At 48.0% G+C, this 18116-nt stretch overlaps 1 protein-coding gene across 1 annotated transcript in view; it reads right to left on the reverse strand.

The window, feature by feature from the left end:
* Window positions 1–14633, reverse strand: part of FRMPD2 (FERM and PDZ domain containing 2) — a 51948-nt gene extending 37315 nt beyond the window's left edge. Inside the window, exons 1-7 of the mRNA XM_060125754.1 lie at window positions 14426–14633; window positions 12635–12795; window positions 8541–8564; window positions 6146–6298; window positions 4305–4437; window positions 3511–3598; window positions 1638–1764 (exon numbers count right to left, since the gene is read on the reverse strand). Coding sequence (XP_059981737.1) covers window positions 1638–1764; window positions 3511–3598; window positions 4305–4437; window positions 6146–6298; window positions 8541–8564; window positions 12635–12795; window positions 14426–14633 — 894 coding nt within the window. The remainder of the gene's footprint in view (window positions 1–1637; window positions 1765–3510; window positions 3599–4304; window positions 4438–6145; window positions 6299–8540; window positions 8565–12634; window positions 12796–14425) is intronic.
* Between the last annotated feature and the right edge of the window lie 3483 nt (window positions 14634–18116).

Here is an 18116-nt window from a genome sequence, read left to right on the forward strand (position 1 = left end):
CCACTTCATTCTCAGTGTCATAATTCATGCATGATCACATAGTCTTTTATATGTCTCAAAATAAATACATATTATATGCAACAAGAGTTTTCAAAAACGAAAATACCTTTAGATTTAGATCCGATGAAACGTTTTTCCAGCTCTGGACATTGAATCAGTAGTGTGCATGAAGAGTGATTCTCAGTTTCACATACTCCATGTTTGTAGCACACTTGTGACGCAGGAAGTGCTTTAATGCCACCATTATTTAGACCGAGCCATCTAAAATGGGCTGAGAATGGGCACCCTATGGGGTGCCCATTCTCAACCCATTTTGCAGGAAGTCAAGGCTCCAAGAGGTTAAGAAACTCACCCAAATCTAACACCAGTGAGTGATAGGGTTGGGTGGGCCTTCTAATCTGTCCCCCATGGGTTCCTGGCAGGACTTCTGTCTCAAGAGGCCAAACATCCAGCCAGGGTGTCCCTCAGAAGCGTCTTTAGCAAGCGGTTATGAAGAAAAGCCAAAGAAGATGAACAAGGCCTCCCTGATGCCGGTCCATCCCTCCCCCTCCAAGTTCATGAGGCCCTGAGAGTGGCCTTGGAGGGCAGCAGGGGCTGGAGGGGAGTGTGGCACCAGGGCCACAGAGGAGAGGATGTCTTGAGGCTGCCCCGAGCTCAGCTCATCCCTAATTAGTTGAGCACATTAAGCAAATCTCTCTGCAACAGACAGACAGGCAGACAAGGCCTTCTGGGGGCATCTGGGTCTGACGTTCCCAAAGGGCTACTGATGCTCAGACAGAAGGCCTGGCAGGGACAGCCTCCTCAGTGAACAGCCTGCTTGGGAGAGGTTCACAGATCCAGGGGCACTGATCCCCGTGGTCACTGTGGGCTTGTGTGGTTATTAAAACAGTTTTTCAGCTAATGTCAGTGTCATGCATCGAGGAAGGGATGCTTTTTATCTAAACACCGGAAGTGGCTCTGACCGCTGGCGCCAGAGCTGTTTCTGGCAGAAGGCGTTATCCTGGGACCATCCCTGATCTCACCCTGCAGCACAGGTGTAGCAAGCCGGCCCCTCAGCAGAGACCAGCCTGCCTGCCAGGAGTCAGGGGTCCCCGGAGCCACAAGTAGAGGCCACCCAACGTGGTCCCTCCTGTCGTCACGGACTTCCAGGCTGGGGCAGGCTGGCGTGGCTACTCTTGCGCCCCGACTCCCCACACTCGTCCAACCCCTACGGCCCTACGTGCCAACCAACCTGGAGAATCTCTCTCCCTGACTGTCCCACCCATTCCTTTGCTCCCACGTGTCACCTGTTCAGAAGGCCCTTTCCAAGTACATTCAGCCTTCTCAGCTCTCTTACCACGTCCCCTGTTCTGCCACCATCCACGCCAACGGCTGTGAACTTCCTGAACGCTGGGACCTGGTATCTTCAACCTTCTGTCCTACACAGAGTCTACAGCAAGGCCACTCAATAACACCTATTGCCCTGAATTTCAAAGTTCAGGACGATTTTAGTCCAGTTCTCTGCAAATCTCAGCCCAGGGAAGCTGCACCGCCCCGACCCCCGGCAGGACCCTCCCCGTTTTCAGCTGCTGTGTCAGCCACACATGCCTCCTTGCTCACACCTCTCTTGGGAGTGCCCTTTGGTCCTCTCTGCTCACCTTTCCCTTTCTCTGCAGGAAACCCTTTCCCGAAGAAGCTGCTAGCCGTGAGTTTTCTGGGAGAGCAGAACCAAAGCTGAGCTGTCGGCCTTCCTGAAGATCTGGGGGAACTTCAGCTGGAAGAACACTGGCCAGCGGTCAGAGAAGGAGCAACAATTAACAGTAGAAACAGCTTCCATCTAGCAAAAGCCCCCACACACGTGTGTACCCACTACTGCCCCTTCACCCCACGAGTTATATCCGCTTTGCCAATGAGGAAGCTGAGGCCCAGAGAAGTTAGGGCTGCAGAGCCACGGGGGTTGTTTTGAGGGACAAGGGTGCAGGCCGTCTCTTCCTCACCCCACTTTGACCCTGCCTCTGCTCACTGTGCTCAGGACAGGCTGGGCCCGTGACCCCAGGTCCTGAACACAGAATGATGGGGCTGCAGAGGGTTCTGACTTTCCTCCCTAGAATTCTATCTATTGTTCAAAATGTTTCAACGATAAACACACATTATTTATGGAATCAGAAAAAAAAAAACGATTTTCATTGGGAAAATAGCAAATAGAGTTTTGTTTTGTTTATTTATGTTTGGCTGCATTGGGTCTTTGTTGCTGCACATGGGCTTTCTCTAGTTGCGGCGAGCAGGGCCTACTCCTCGTTGCAGCGCACGGGCTTCTCATCACGGTGGCTTCTCTTGTTGCAGATCACGGGCTCTAGGCACATGGGCTTCAGTAGTTGTGGCATGTGGGCTTAGTTGCTCCGCAGCATGTGGGATCTTCCCGGACCAGGGCTCAAACCCACGTCCCCTGAATTGGCAGGCGGATTCTTAACCACTGTGCCACCAGGGAAGTCCCACAAATAGAGTTTTAAATAGAGGAAAAAGCATTTTGAGATGAACTCTGCAGCCTCCTGCCAAGGCCCCAGCTGCGTATTTGACATCAAGCTGGCTACAGCCCTTGGCTGATCCGTGGAGGGACAACGAATCAAGATGTATATAAATAAAGTTTCAAAATGCATAATGTTCCAGGTCCAGGAAGATATGGGCCCATATGGGTTTCAAGCAGGTTTATTAGACTGATTTTGAAAATAGCCACAATTCTTCTCCCTGATCTATGCCCTTAACCGTGGGACTTTGAACCCCCTCCCATCAGAAGGTGGAGTCTGTTCCCCACTCCTTGAATTTGGGTTCACCTATAGCTTTCTTTGGCCAATAGAATGAGGTGGAAGTAGTGAGGGCTAGGGCTAGTTCTGGAGGTTCTGTGGAGATACCTCTCTCTCTCTCTCCCTCCCTCCCTCCTCCCTTTTCTTCTTCCCTCCTTCCCTCTCTTGACCTCAACTCTGCCATTGTCATAAGGACAATCCCAGGCTAGCTAGCCTGTGGTGAAGAACCAGGGCTTGCCTAGACAACAGCCAGCCAACCCCCAGAAGCGAAGTTGCCCAGCTGAGGTGCAGCTGATCACAGATGCACAAGAGTACCCTGCAGAGTGCAGAAGAACCTCCCAGCTGAGCACAGCCTAAATTCCTAACTAACAGAATCAAAAGCTAAATAAATCATTGTTTTTAGTCACTGTGTTTTGTGGCTGTTTGTTACGCAGCCTCATGTGACATAGATAATCACAACAACAACAGAAGCATGTTGTTCCGTAACTGAGTCTGAACTTGGTTCCCAGAGGAGACAGAATGCCCTGACACCATAGCTGCCATCAGGCCCCTCATCATCTTGACTTCATATCTGCTTAAATGTGGCTTTTTCACCTGCCAATGCAATAGGGTCAGCTTTTTCTGGAAAAGCAACAGACTTCTCAATAATCAGAAGAAAGAAGCAGGGTACAGCAGGTCCCACACCAACGTCCCACAGCAAGTTCACAGCCCCGTACACCTTGCTGCTTACCTGTTCACAGAGAGGCTGCAGCAACTGTGTGCTGAGGCGCTCAGTCTGGGCTCCAGGGAGCTCTGAGTCTCTGTGCTTCTCTCTGAAACTAACCAAAGAGCATGGTGGAGGGCATGAGCAGAGGCAAAGAGCACGGCTCTCTTGAATTAAGCAACCTAGGGTGTGGATATCAGCATCACGACTTACTAGCTGTGTGCCATTGACAAAGTTACTTGACCTTTCTGAGTCTCTTTCCTCATGTGAAAAATGGAAATGGAAATAACAGTTACAGAGGGTTGGGGGAGTTTTTAGGAGGAAAGATGAAGCTTAACAACAAAGAGAACCTTATTTTATGGACAACAAACAGTAAATTAATTTTTTTTTTAATCTCAAATTGAAAAGCAGAGAACGGTGGAAGATTTGACGATTAGTCTAAAGGCCATTCTCCTAACACACCTAGAGCAACAACAAAAACACTCTTTCACAAATTGCCTATTCTTTCACTCCACCTAGAAATCAATTAAAGGGAAATTTTTCCTTCATGTCGTTTGTTTAAATTTGTTTTTATCAATTTTAAAAGAGAGTTTATGTTGGGTATAAATAACTCTGCTAAATTACATCTCCGAACGAAGTTTTCCTCAGGACACAGGCGAGTCCTAAGCTCAGCCCCTTCTCTTCAGGGGCTTCCTGGAAGAGTGAGGTTTATACGGGCTTTCTCTGCCTCCACAGCATGGATGTCAGGCCCACAGGGGCCAGGAAACAACAGAGTGGGTACCATCAGCCCACCCAGGGAATGCTCAGGGCGCCATACCCACCTCTGCAGGGATGCAGACACCCCGGGGCCCTCGCTGCCCGGCTCTCACAGCTGGCCTGCTGCAACCTGTTCCTGAGCAGGTAGCTTCTGTCCTGCTGCCCGGACGAGCTTTCCTCCACAGCCCTCCTCTCCACCTGAAGGTCAAGTACATCACACATCCGCATCCCAAGGTCGAGAGGGGACATTTATACAGACGCATACAACCTGGTTATCAGTTTGAGTCAGTGTGGAAGGGTCTGTCCTGCACAGTGGGAGCCCAACAGTGAGCACGTAGCAACCAGAGCGAGGTCTGTGTGTACCAGCCACACAGCCTAGAGGTGGTTCACTCACCCCCACCCCCCAACACCTGCATACTCATGCACATCTGTGCCTTCGCTCACACGCTCCCTCCACGGGCCAGGGTCTCCCTGATGATCTGTCCTGTGCTTCCAAGGCCTAGAGCTACATCCTCTCCACCTCTGCCCTCTCCATACCTGCAGATAGGAATGTCCTCTCATCACCTCCCCTCGTCACTTTACTCACATCCGGCTCTATTCCACCACGTTACAGCAAGTTTGCTTGCTTGTCTCTCTCCCACAACCTCACTGTGTGCTTAACGCACCCCTGTAGCTTACTGAGTTCAGTGCCCCAGTGAGGGTCGAATAAGCAGTGGAAATCACTTCACAGGTCCCGATCGAAATCACTTTATGATTTCCCGATGGCAATGCTGCAGATCATCACAATGTCCATCAGGGGACAACGACATATCAATGGATGGTAGGCTCTAGTGTCCTTCGAATACATGGACCTCCTCTGTCCCCACCAAATCCTCTGGCTCAATGTACAGGAGTGACATGTTTACACACCAAGAGAGAAGGGGTCCAAGAAGGAGGACAGGATGGGAGAGGCATTTTCTTTTATTTTTTTTCTTTCTTTTTCTTTTTCTTTGGCCACCTGCACAGCTTTCCAGATCTTAGTTCCCCGACCAGAGATCGAACCCCCTGAAGTGGAAGCACGGAGTCCTAACCCCTGGACTGCTAGGAAATCCCTGGGAGAGGCCTTTTCTGATTGACTGTGGGCAGCATCTCCACAGCCATCCCCTCCTCTCCGTCCACATGGCCCCTGTCTCAATTCTCCAACACGCCCCTGGACAAGCGCAGTGCTGCCCAGCGAACACCTCACTTGCCTCACCTGAGTCCCAGCGAGGCTGTCTCCTCCTGAGACCACCTCCTTACTCAGCTTGTCCCCCATCCTTCCATCACTCCCTCTCCTGGGAGTACTTCCCCAATAACTAACTTGCACAAGAATGCCCGCCTCTGGCTTTGCTTCGAGGAAACCCACCCTAAGCCAAATGCTCACCATGTGCCGGACCCCTGGCGAGGCACCGGCGAGTGCACAGGGCAGCAAGCACAGCAAGGGGACCCTCTGCAGGTACACCACGGCAGAGGGGAGGGAGCGGCCAGGGACGATGTAGGCACGGTCAGGGAAGGCTTCTCATGCAAGGCCTAGGGTTGAATTTTGATAAGCTAACCCATGGGTCATAAACACGACTGTTTTTATGAAAAGAGGCTCTTTCAAAGATCTCAAGGGTCTTAGCCACATTAGAAATCTAGGCTCGCTCAAAGGTCTTCACCAGCACTGCCCGATAGAACTGCAGTAACAGGAATGTTCTAGATCTGTCCTGTCCAGTATGGTCCTCGCCAGCTACAAGGGGCTACTGAGAACTTAAGTGTGGTCGGTGTGACTGAGGAATTGAATGTTTTATTTCCTTTCAATGAACTATGACTTAGCTCGTTTGAACTTCAACAGCCACTCGTGGCTAGCGAGTAGCCCCTGGCTTGGAAAACGCAGATCTACACTGACCTCGGAGATGGTGCCCAGAACCAAGCCGACCAGCTGTCTGACATGGAGACTGGCAGAGGCTGGGTGGACGGCCACTTCTTCCCAATGAATCCGACAAGCTTCCAGGATGGACTGCAGCGGTAGCCGCCTGCCAGGCTGGTCTTCACACATGGTTAGCAGAATGGAGTGCAGGGGCTCGCAGAGCTGCAGGGGCTGGAGAGTGGGGCAGCCACGTGAGAAGCCTGCAGAGCCGCAGCCCCTGAGGCCAGCGCCTTGTCAGGTGTGCCGTGGAGACAACTAAGAACGGATGTTCTCATTAACTAGACAGATGCTCATTCCTTCTGGGGAGTTTAGGGAGGCTGAACAGCCTGAGGCCTGTTGATCACTGTTTATCACTGAGGCCACAAAATGAGGAGCAATTATCTCTGCACCAGCTGTGTGTAGTCTGCTGCTTTCTAATCTGGAACGTCCTTCGGGGCGCAGGGAGCCCAAACACGTCCTTGAAATGCCTACAAAAAATAGGTGCTTGACAAAATGGATTTCTGCCTACGCCAAGCACCCAGATCAAACCAGGTCAGCCTTTGACTCACAGTCACCTGGCCAGATCGACATTTTCTCTAATTATGTAGGGGGCTCTCACTGGGCCTTTCCCCTAGAGTGTGAGCTCCAGGACCACAGGGACTGTGGCTTTTTCACTTTGGAATCTCCAGTGGTCAGCGTAAGGTCAATAATCATTGATTGAACTTTATGTCACGTGTACACATCAAGCAAAAGAAAAAATAGTTATTTTATTAAACACTTCCCTCATGTGTTTGAATGACCATAATTTATATGGGGAAGGTCTCAAATTCATACTCACTCTCAGGTGTTTTCTCACCCTCAACCACACTGTAAGTTATTTTCCAGATGAAGACTGCACTACCATCTCCTGCCACGGAGCATGAGTTGTGAATGCCTATCTTCACGTGTAACCAGGCTACTGCGTCCCACACTCATATAGCACATCAGAGGACCTCTTACGTGCCGGGACTGAGTGGCTACTTGCAGTATAAGGTGGGAGACAGCCCCAGCCTTTAAGAGGTGTAAAGTCTAATGAGGAAGATGGTCACTTAAAGAGACAAGGACAGTACAGGGTGATAAGGGCTTTGGTCTCAGAAACATAAGACGTGGTCTTAACACAGAGGAAGGGGCCTAACTCACTCTGGGGAGGGAGAAGGGAACTGGGGAAAGAACTTGAACTAAATCTCAAAAAGCACATGGGCTGGCCAGGAGAAAGGCTGGGGAGTGAGCCACAAACAGAGGGAGCAGTGTGGGCAAATGTTGGCATGTGTCTAGAAGGAAGGAGGCTATGGGCAGGACCAGGCCCAGGGCAAAAGGACAATGCAGGGCCCCTTGGTCAAAATTGTTAAGAACTTTAATGCAGAGCACTGAATCAAGTGGGGGGCCCTTTTAAGTGCAGGGCCCTGTGCTATTACACAGGCCACATGCCCACTAAGCCAGCCCTGATTATGGCAGGGTATCAGAGAGGAACCAGGGTCACAGGTAGGAACCAATTCTGGGCTCCAGGTATGCTCTGCTGAGAAGAGGAATGCAACGCCGTGGGGAGTGGGGAGCTGTGAAAGATTCCACAGGAGAGGGACATGGGCAGGTCCCTTTTCAGAAGGAGCGCCGGAAACACTGGGATGTTTAATTGGAGAGGGCAAGGGTGAGACGGAAGGAAGGAAGGAAAGGGGGGGAGGGAGGAAAGAAATAAGGCAAACAGGCTGGACAGAGTTCTCCAATGTATGTTCTTGTTACACTGGTTTCTACGGAATTCTTATAGCGTCAGATGAAAATTTACACATACACACACATACGCATACTGTAGTCAAAAATTTTATAAAATGCTATGATAAAATTTAAAAGTTTCTGTGCTTTAAGCCTTCTCAGAGTCTTTAATAAACTACTCTGACAAATCTTCAAGAAGAAGACATCGTAGGGACATTTTCCCGAATCAACTGAGCACAGAACCCTTTTTCATGGAAGCATCTCACTTCAGGAAGCGCTGCTTTAAAGCCTTTTTTATAAATTGGTATCTTCAGTATCTATAAAATCCTCTAGCTTCCTACTTCCTCTGGACTGGAGTGGCAAATAAGTTCTTATCTTACTTGCCAATCCCAAATTGTGTCTGCCTGGAGTGCCAAGTTGAGTAGGATTCTGAGGTTCTTTCTGTACGCAGCAGGAGCAGCTCTTTAATCGATTGGTAATCCTTCCTAGAACCTAGGAGTACAGAGTGGTGGCACATAGCTCAACAGATGTGGTCCCTGCCCTGGGAAAAATCTAAATAAATCCAAAGACATGACCTGGCAAGACTTTGAATATCTTGTTCACAGACCTGATTTGGTGGAATGTGAAACCCTGCTGACCAGTAGAGGGTCATTCCCAAAGAATAGACGTGAATCTGCCCAAGAGAAAAAGCACATGATTAGATTTGTCACCTCTGTTATTCCATGGTCCTGTAAACAAGATACAATTCATTTCCGCATGTGGCAGGCACTGTTGGCTGGCTAGTCGAACAACCATCTGCAACTCCCTTAAACTTTGCTGCATCCTACTCTAGAGGCTAAAAGTCTCAGTGACCATGACGCTCAATTTTTGTGAAAGATGTGAAGTAAGTCTGTTAGGGGGCTTCTGAAAAAGTTTGTTCTTTACTGTCAACAGGAACACATGTGGCTGGTCCCATCCTTTGCCCCCTGTTTCTGTCTTGAACACTGATGTGATACATGGAATCATGGCAGCCATCTTATGACCATGAGGCAATAAGCATAAAGACAAAAAGTCAACAGCTAAGGAGGATAGATTGGAAATATACGGCCTAGATCCTTGATGACATTTACCAAGCCTTTGACCAATCTCTTGACTTCTTGTTACATAAATAACTATATGTATGGTTCCAGCAGCTGTATTTTAGGCTTTCTGTTTCTTGTTGCCAAAACTGTCTCTACATGACACACTACGGTTCAGCCTGATTAAAAAGCATCATATGTTGTCAGAAAGCAACATTGTGTAACAGAAGAGCATTATCTGACTTCCCTGAGCCTCAGTTTCGTCATCTTTAAAGTGAATATTCTGCCTGAAAACTTCTGAGGATTGCGTAAAGAGGACCTGGACACGGTAATAATAATATTCATTATTGTTTTGATTATTATTAGTCAGAGAGCACTTATAACAGACTAAGCCTTTCTCTAAGTCTTTTACTTATATTAATTTATTTAGTCCTCACCACCATCCTGTGAAATATGTATTTAATTTTCCCCATTTCACAGAGAGGAAACTAAAGCAAAGACAAGTTAGGGAACTTGCCCAAATAAGACCTAAAGCCTAAACTTGAACCCAGGCACCAGAGCCCCTGCCTTGAGCCACTTGGCTTTGTCACCTCTGGATCATACTAAATCCTCAATAAATGTTTATTATTATTATCATTACTATTATTATTAGGCTTCTATTATAACTGACAAGGTGCATTTCCCTTAAGATTTTTCTCATCATGAAATGATTTCTGGGACTTTGAAAGGGAGACGTTGAATTCGCAAAGCATGATATGTAAAAACGTATCGTTACTGGAGCAATCTACTGGGTCTAATGCAAGTGGGGTTCATTTTGGTTTTTACATTTTTAGGACAAGGGCATGTGTACAATTCACATGTGCCAATTAGTCCTCTTCTTGGTCCGAAACTATACACATAAACCAGCTAACCACTCCTCTGATAAAAGGCTAGACACCTGCAGGGAAGTTCACCAGCTGCACCCTCATTTCCAGAGAACTGGCCCTGAGAATGGCTGCCTGGGCACTGCCAGAGGCACCGTCCACACCTGGGAACTCACCTGGATTCCAAGGGCTCTATCTTAAAGTGTTCCAGCTCAGGGCCTAAGGCTGCAATGACAACAGGCCTCATCCCAAATCCCAAATACAGCCCACTGGTAGTTGCTGCCTTGGAGAAGGGTGGTGAGAAGGATTCCGAAGGCAAATCCTGGCTCAGCGTGAAAGAACATCATGATAGATTGGTAATGTCTGCCATGATCCCGGGATGGGGTGATGATGGAATGAGTGCCTTGTAGTTAGAGACCTGCCCACACCTTCCACCTGCACCTAGAACTAACACTCCAAGCAGTGGAGGAAACATCTCAGTGTGCTGGGTAGAGCTGAATGTTGCCCTGAGGAGAGGGGTCAGAGTACATCCTCTTAACCTCAGAAAGGGCCCAGGGCTGTGGGAGGATTCTGAGCACAGCCTCTCTTGAGACTACTTTCCTGATTGTCTACCCCACCTCCCACAGGACCCAAGCCAAACTGGATGAAGACAGGAGACCCTGAGGAATGGAGGAAAACAGAAGTTAACAGAACTGCGTGGTAGGGATGCTGTAAGAGAGGGAATGGCCAGGTAACCTTGCATCCTGGCCTAACAAATAAGGCTGAAGGCCAGTGGTTTCTTCTGCTTAAGCCACACTCCCATATGCCATGCCTAGGCAATTAAACCACCAACAAAATTGTTGTTTGGTCCATTAAGGACTCAGTCCCTGCCCACATTGACCCTCTCCCAGCTCAAACTCACCCTTTCCTTCCTGGCTCAGATTCTCAGCAACACGCTTCCCTAGTTCTTAGCTCAGCCTATTCCTTGAGCCTTGGAACTCTGGGAACCCTCCCTCCTCTCCATGGAGGAACATGTGCAGAGGGAGAAGGATGTTCTTCCCCAGCTTGGCTCAGCTCCAGGATGGTCTGAGCAAAGGAGTGACTAGATCTTCAGAAGAGGCCAAGCTGCAGTCAGGAGGGTGATGTCTGTCCCTCACTAGTAGTGTTGGGAAGGATGGGGAAGGCCCCCAGGAGCACTCAAGATCTGTCTTAGCTCAGGTCCTGGAGAAAGCAGAGCCTGAAGCAAGGATTCAGTATGACATTTCATTCAGGAGTAGTAAGCCCAGGGCAATGAGGGTGAGGAGAAAAGGGGGAGGGAGGCAAGGACAGATGTGATGTGTGGGGTCACTACACTGGTCACTTCCTTGTAACAAGCAACAAAGCACAGCAGGAAGCACAGCACACTAAGCCTTGGCACGCAGAACTTCTCTGGAACGCTAGCAAGACTTTCCTAAAAGCAGTTCATGACGAAAGGAAGAAGGGAGGATTTATCTTCTCCTTCCCCTCCCATCTCCCACTTCCCATTGGTGGAGTTTCACTCCATAGGAAACTAGCTCCCCTGCACTTTCAGGTTTCATCAGCAGGCCCCTCTAATGTTTGCTCAGAAAGTCAGATCCCACGGCTCAGGATGTATCATCTTAGCTGAGTTCAGAGTGTAGGAGGCAACTTGGTGTGGGTGGAGCTTCACCCAAGAGACCCAAATAGGGGCAATCTGAGAGGCACTCAAGTCTGTGTCCAACACAGGCGTCCAGGGATTCACCCCCGGAATCTGGCAGTGTAGGAAAGGGTTCAGGGGCCTGGTGTGCTGGGGCAACTGCCAGTGGGGTGACGGAGCCCAGGCCACTGCAAAGGTGACTCTCATGTTTTCCCTGTGGTGATCTGATTTGGAGACAAACCAGTCAGACGTGGGCCCAAACTAGACAAACCTGGAAGCCACTGAGGTCCTATTCTCCAAGCACAAAGGAAAAGCAGCTCCCATTCCAGGATGCCTCCTGAGAGGAGCGGAAATTCCAGATTTGCCCTTTTCCAATGAAAGGGAAAGGAACAGAACTCAATGATTAAACACACACTATGCCCTGCCCAGTACTGTGTGCCTGCCTGACATCATTCTTTCCTTAGAAATGCTTCGTTTGAAAATTGAAGATCATGTTTAACTACAACTTTTTACTATTCAGAAGCAAAACACATCCATGGAAAAACAAAAATCACCACTGATGTTGCCATCCAGAAATAATCACTTGAGACATATATTTTTGGAACTCTGGGCATGTGTATGTGCGTGTGCGTGTATGTGTACACAACTAGGATCATGTTGTACATGTATATATTTAATTTCTTTTCAGGTCATTAAGTTTCTACAGCTTAATTTTAATGCTGTCTTGTTTCATGTCTAACTCTCACTGGAGATTTAGCTTGTTTCCAGTTTGTCACGAATGTCAACCACACAGCAATAAACATCACGGCAGCCAAATCAATCTTTCCTCGTGCCTTGGGATACATTCCAGTTGAGGACTTGTTGGGCCCTTTTTACTGTTTTGCTACATGCTGCTGGACCATTTATCTACAATTTTTCCAGAACTTCTTTTTGAGTATTTCTAATAACCTGACTTGTTAGGTCATATTAACCCCACTTTATAGACATAGATCTTGGAGCTCAGAGAAGTTGACTTGTCCTCATCTAAGAGCTAATAAATTACTGGCAAGAAAGCCTGGGAATAAAATTCTTTAACTCCAGTCTGCTTCAGTGCTCCTCGGGGCTGAGCTGGGAGCTGGGGATGACCTAGGACCTGGCATTTCCCAGAGGACAGGCCCAGGGGGTGCTGCAGAGACACCACGTGCCTTACCTGAGATGCATCAGGCTGCTGCTCCTCATCACTCTGTCCCGGTAGCAGTTCAGGGGCCTTGAAAGGAGCCGCTTCTATATGAGAAACGTGGTCTTGGAAGGAGAGACTTCCAATCGCAGAAAGCAAGACTGACCAGGGGCAGACCACATAGTCCGAGGAATCTGAAACCAAGGCAGCGATGCAGGTGTAGAGATAGGGCTGCCATCTGGAGGGCCATCTGTGGGACTGTGCCCGGCAGGTGCCTTGCAAACCCCCCCTCTGGGATGAACTGTGAACAAGACCCGGGGAAACATGTAGTGGAAGGAATTCAAGCCTGACGCGAGCAGGCATAGGAGCATGTGTCATGAAAGGTGGCTGCAGCGCTAGCTGGGAAACTAGCAGCTGCGTCCAAATTCACAGGTGGCCCAAGAGTCTCAAGGTAAAAGGTAAAGAGAGATCAGATCCACCTGGAAATTAGCACAAGCCTGAGTTCTCTGGAGCCAATTCAGGGACCAAGATAGCCGGTCTTCTGGATGTACTATAGCTGTTCATCAGAACCTCCAGGGCGAGGAAGAGGGATTGAAGACTCAGGAAGAAGATGCAGCTGAAGGGACCGGTGCACAGCCTCCCCACGCGGGGACCCTCACCCTGACTGCGCATGTGTCATCTCCCGCATGGGGAGCCTCCACGGCTGGCTGGCAGTCCCCAAGCACGTGTGACTTCGTAGCTGACATCTGGGTGTGGGCACTCAGTGTTTGTTCCAGTTATGAATTTAAGGCCTCGAATCTCCAAATCCGTCTTTCAAGACCTTGCTCCCTCCCTTAAGCATCTTTTACGGCGAGCGTGATGTGCAGTTTTCTCAGTAGAGGGCGCTGGAAAGACATTGCGGGAGGCGGGCTCTCCTGCTGTTTCGAGGGAGGTGGGGGAGCGGTCACCGGTTTGTGCTTAAGAGTGACGCTCTGCTCCTACGCACGTCCCCGGGCCACCCCTCGGGCCGACCTTGTCAAGTGATCATCTTCTCGCGACCCGGTCTACACGGACTCGTTGGGTTCCAGGCCTCCTGCCGGCACTAGGTCCCAGGAGCTGTGGCTCACCTGCTCCCGCCCCCACCCAGAGGGTCACCTGTAGGCAAGTGCCTGTGCCTAGCTTGTCCGGTGACTGCAAACGGCTATGGCCAGGCAAAGCAGAGAACTTTGCCATCATCGTGGGCTGCAAGCACAGCTCCTCCAGCCGATCTGAACCCCAACCTGGGGAGGGGGCTTCCCTTCAAATTTTGTCCCTCACTGGGTACTGCCCTCAATCCTAGGAGGGATGTCGAGTTTTCTTATATCTGACAGTTACTTTTCTATCGGAGTTATAAATAATTCTTTATATTAACCTCCCCTGTTTAGACCACTGAGTGTGTGGGTTCCGTCCCCTGATGGGACACTAGCTGTTGCAGCATCTTGCAGGAGACCATTTTGCGGGTGCCAGCCATCCTGATAGCTGCCCCCTGCCTCCTGTCTCTGATTCTGCCCAGACTGCCCAGGTGTTGGGAGAGGCCCACAGAGCTGCAGCCGCTCTCTCCCTAGACACCATGCCCAGAAAAGTTGCAATACCAAGGCAAAAGAACTTTCTTCCAACTCTGCGGCATGCCACGGGTCCAAGAGACAGAGCTGCCCTCCCAGAGCAGCTCCATGGGTGGGTGTCCTTTGCCTACTCGTTCTAATACCTCCGACGGATGACAGATCAATAAGCAGCACCCGGAAATGTGTCTGGGAAGCTTCACATTCAGCTCCCTGTGACTCAGCTGCCCCAGTCACACACTCTTACCACCACGGAGGTCTTCCAGGAGCCGCTCAGCAGCCAGGGACAAGAGGGACCAGATCTCCTCTTCAGACAGAGCTTCGCCCCGGACCTGCAGGGCACTGGCCAGAGTCACAGAGGCCGGGCTCATGCCTGCAAAGACACACGTGTGGCAGAGCCCTTGCAGTGTCCAGGAGCATGTCTGGACCAGCACTGGCCATGACAGCCCATGCATGGTCCAGCCCCCTCTGCAGCACACCAGCCCATGTTTTATCGCTTACGTCCCCCTGCCTGGGTGCAGGGCCAGGCACACAGGAGAAGCTAAAGAAATGTTCATTGGTGGCTGGCTGGGTTCAGCTGGTTCTCAGTGAATGAGCACATAAATAAATAAACTCCCAGTTAAGTGTTAAGTCAATAAATGAACGAATGAACAAACAAACCATGAGAATGGTTCCCTCTGAGCTGGGCATGTTCTGTCACAGAGAGCTTCCTTGTCTGGGGAATGTCTCTCGCCTGCTGTCCTCTCTGTCTGGGAAAGTGAGTAAACAACGTTTTTTGCCTCCCAGACACGATTCATGTCTTTTCCTCTCTGGCTGCCACAAGCAGAGTTGGATTTGGTGCCAGAACCAGCCCTGTCTCTAATGATCACCAACACCTGCCTGAAGGGCAAGAATCAGTAGAAGGAATAGTAAGCCCTGTGTTTTGAAAAGGTGCAGACTCACAGGAAAGCAAGGGACTGATCTGCTGGAGAAGGAGGTGAGAAAGGCTGGTCTTCTCTTCCCTCTCTTCTTAGAGGCTCTCTTTAAACTAAAGCTGACGTTTAAATGTCTGTCCCCATGACAAAGCTGCCACCCACTAATCTCCAGTGTGGAGAGCCCCAGGTGCGGTGGCAGCAGGAAGAGGCCAGGCAGGCTTTTCCTAATCCATTTGCGTCACTGATCTTTTCTATAGCCGGAGCTCCGAGGGCGGGTGTGCTGAGTTGGGGGCAGGGTGGGGAGCACATTATGGCCCAGCCATCCCTCCATCCAACATGCTAATCTGAGCTCTCCACTCGCCAGCTGCTCAGCTCCCTCCACGCACCTCCAAGACCAGCCTCCTGCAGCCTGATTCCCAGGAGAAAGAGCCTGGCTCTTCCATCTGTCCCCTGAGGGTGAGAAGGGCACTGCAGCAGAGCCTAGACACTTTCTGTATGTGGTATTATTTACCACAAGGAGTCTGCGGAGAGGGACTGTTGATCCCATTTACAGGCAGGAAAGCAGTCCAAGGGAATCCAGGTAAACAATGATGGAATCAAAGCTGTAATCCAGGCCCTCACTTGTCTTTCTTTTCTTTTTTCTTCCTCCTATTTCTTCTTTCAAACTTTTCTTGAGACTTATGGACTAGGCATTCTCATTCTGCCACATTTTTCTAAATCTTTATAACCACAATGAAACACTGTCTAGTAAAGAAAAAACAATGGGACAAGATTATGATTCTCAAATAGGAAATGAAATCTCTGAATCTCAAAATGAAGTATCTCTCAAAAAATATGAAATGTGATTTTTTTTCTAGCTATTTTATGACTAGAAAAAATTGCATTAAATGTATAGAAAGTCTGGAGTAGTTAGTTAATACCATCATTTCCATATAGTAATTGAATGGAAGAAGGACAGCCTTTTCAACAAATAGTACTGGATCCATCATGAAAAAAACTCACACCTTATATAAAAATTAACTTAAAATGGATTATAGATTAATGTACAACACAAAACTGTACGTTTTTAGAAAAAATAAGAGACAATATTTGGATCTAGGACTAGGCAATGGGTTCTTAGACTTGACACCAAAAACACATGTCATAGAAGAAAAAATTGATAAATTGGACCTCTTCAAAATTAAAAACTTTTGCTCTCAGAAAGATGCTGTTAAGAGGATGAAAAGACAAGCTAGAGACTGGGAGGAAATATCTGAACATGTGTGAGGTGGTTAATGTTGCCATGTCTGCTTCTTCAGTAGATATTTCCTGTGTCAACTCTTAATATCAACTCTTGAGCAGAAGAACAATATTTGCCCATCACAGGCTTTTGTGCAGGGTTTTAAAATGAAGAGACTGAAACTGGGGACTTCGTGATTGTTGAGCATAATGTAGTCAACACTTTCCAACACGTGCTAATAGGAGGAACAAAATGTATATACTGTATATATTCACATTTTCAATTTACCAAGCAGAGGGAAATGAAAATATGCGCAATATGTAAAAGGGAGTAGCACAGTGCCTAGCACAAAATAAATATTATATAAGTGTTAACTTTTATGATTAATATTGGACAGCACTGACCTAGTATTCGTAGGGAATTATTATACTGTACTGAAGTATTACAAAAGTTATTATAGTTATAGATGGTCTTAGATCCTAAAAGTTCTATATTTGACAAACCAACATATTAAATTTTTCTTATTTAATAGCCAGCTAAGAGAGTTTAGGCTTGGTTGAATGAGATTTCTGCTCCTATTTTAATTTTGGAATGTAAATGTACTTACATCCTGCTTGAAAATAAATTTTACTGCACTAGAAATTTGCCCTGAAAATTTATATATTGTGCCTCCTGTAGAAGGGACACAACACCAGCTATAGTCTTACAAAGGGATTAAACCTGAGTCATATCAGGTCTCTGTATCTAGCTGCCATTTTATGACCTTTAAAGGGTAAAGAATATATTGAACTACACAGAGAGTATGCCATTGCGAAATCCAAACTTGGGAAACTCTGCAAGTTAAACAGCCTAAGTTCTTCAGCAAGTGAATTATTTAAAAAAGAAGAAGGGAAGGAAGGAAAGAAAGAAGGAAGGGAGGGAGGGAGGGAGGAAAGAAAGAAAGAAAGAAGGGAGGGAGGGAGGAAGAGAGGAAGAAAGGAAGAAAGAAGGAAAGAAAGAAAGAAAGAAAGAAAGAAAGAAAGAAAGAAAGAAAGAAAGAAAGAAAGAAAGAAAGAAAGAAGAAGAGAAAGAAAGAAAGAAAGAAAGAAAGAAAGAAAGGAAGGAAGGAAGAAATGGAAAGGGAAAGAAAGAAGAGAGAGGGGGAAAGAGGAAGGAAGGAGTGAAGGAAGGGAGGGAGGGAGGAAAGAAAGGAAAGGAAAGGAGAAAATGAGGTAATGGGAATGCCAGAGTAAAAACCTCCTAAAAGCCCTCTCCTCCATAAAAGCAGTGATGAAACAAGCAGCCTTGTAGATATAGTAAAGATCAAAACAGAGTTGTAGCTCTTTCAAAACTCCATTGTCAGAGAATTATCATTATTTGACCTGTCTGGCAGTTCTCTGGAAAGCCCCTCTCACACTGTTTGCTATCACTTGACCCAATTCAGAGTTTGCCCAGTGCAAGCAGACTTTTCCCAGGGGACATTTCTCAAAAACAATCAACAGCAATTGTTTAACATTGCAGCTGCTGGAGGTAGCAATAACAGTTGGGCAAACAGCAAGCTAATTAAAAAACAAAACAAAATAAACAAACAAACAAAAACCTTAAAAGAAGAAACTGGGAAATGAGATATCTATAGTTACCTTTGAAAAGCTCCAGAAAATCCCTAAGAGGCGAAACACTCCCCTCTGGCTGACCATGAGATTCTGAGAAAGTCCGAAGTGATAACTAAGACAGAGTGTGTACTGCCTGGCTGAGTGCTGAAGGCCTGTTCTCACAACACACAGAGCCCTCCAGCAAAGACTGGGAGAATTCCTGGTTACAAGCAC

Source organism: Lagenorhynchus albirostris, chromosome 16, assembly GCF_949774975.1.
Source record: "Lagenorhynchus albirostris chromosome 16, mLagAlb1.1, whole genome shotgun sequence".
NCBI lineage: Eukaryota > Metazoa > Chordata > Mammalia > Artiodactyla > Delphinidae > Lagenorhynchus > Lagenorhynchus albirostris.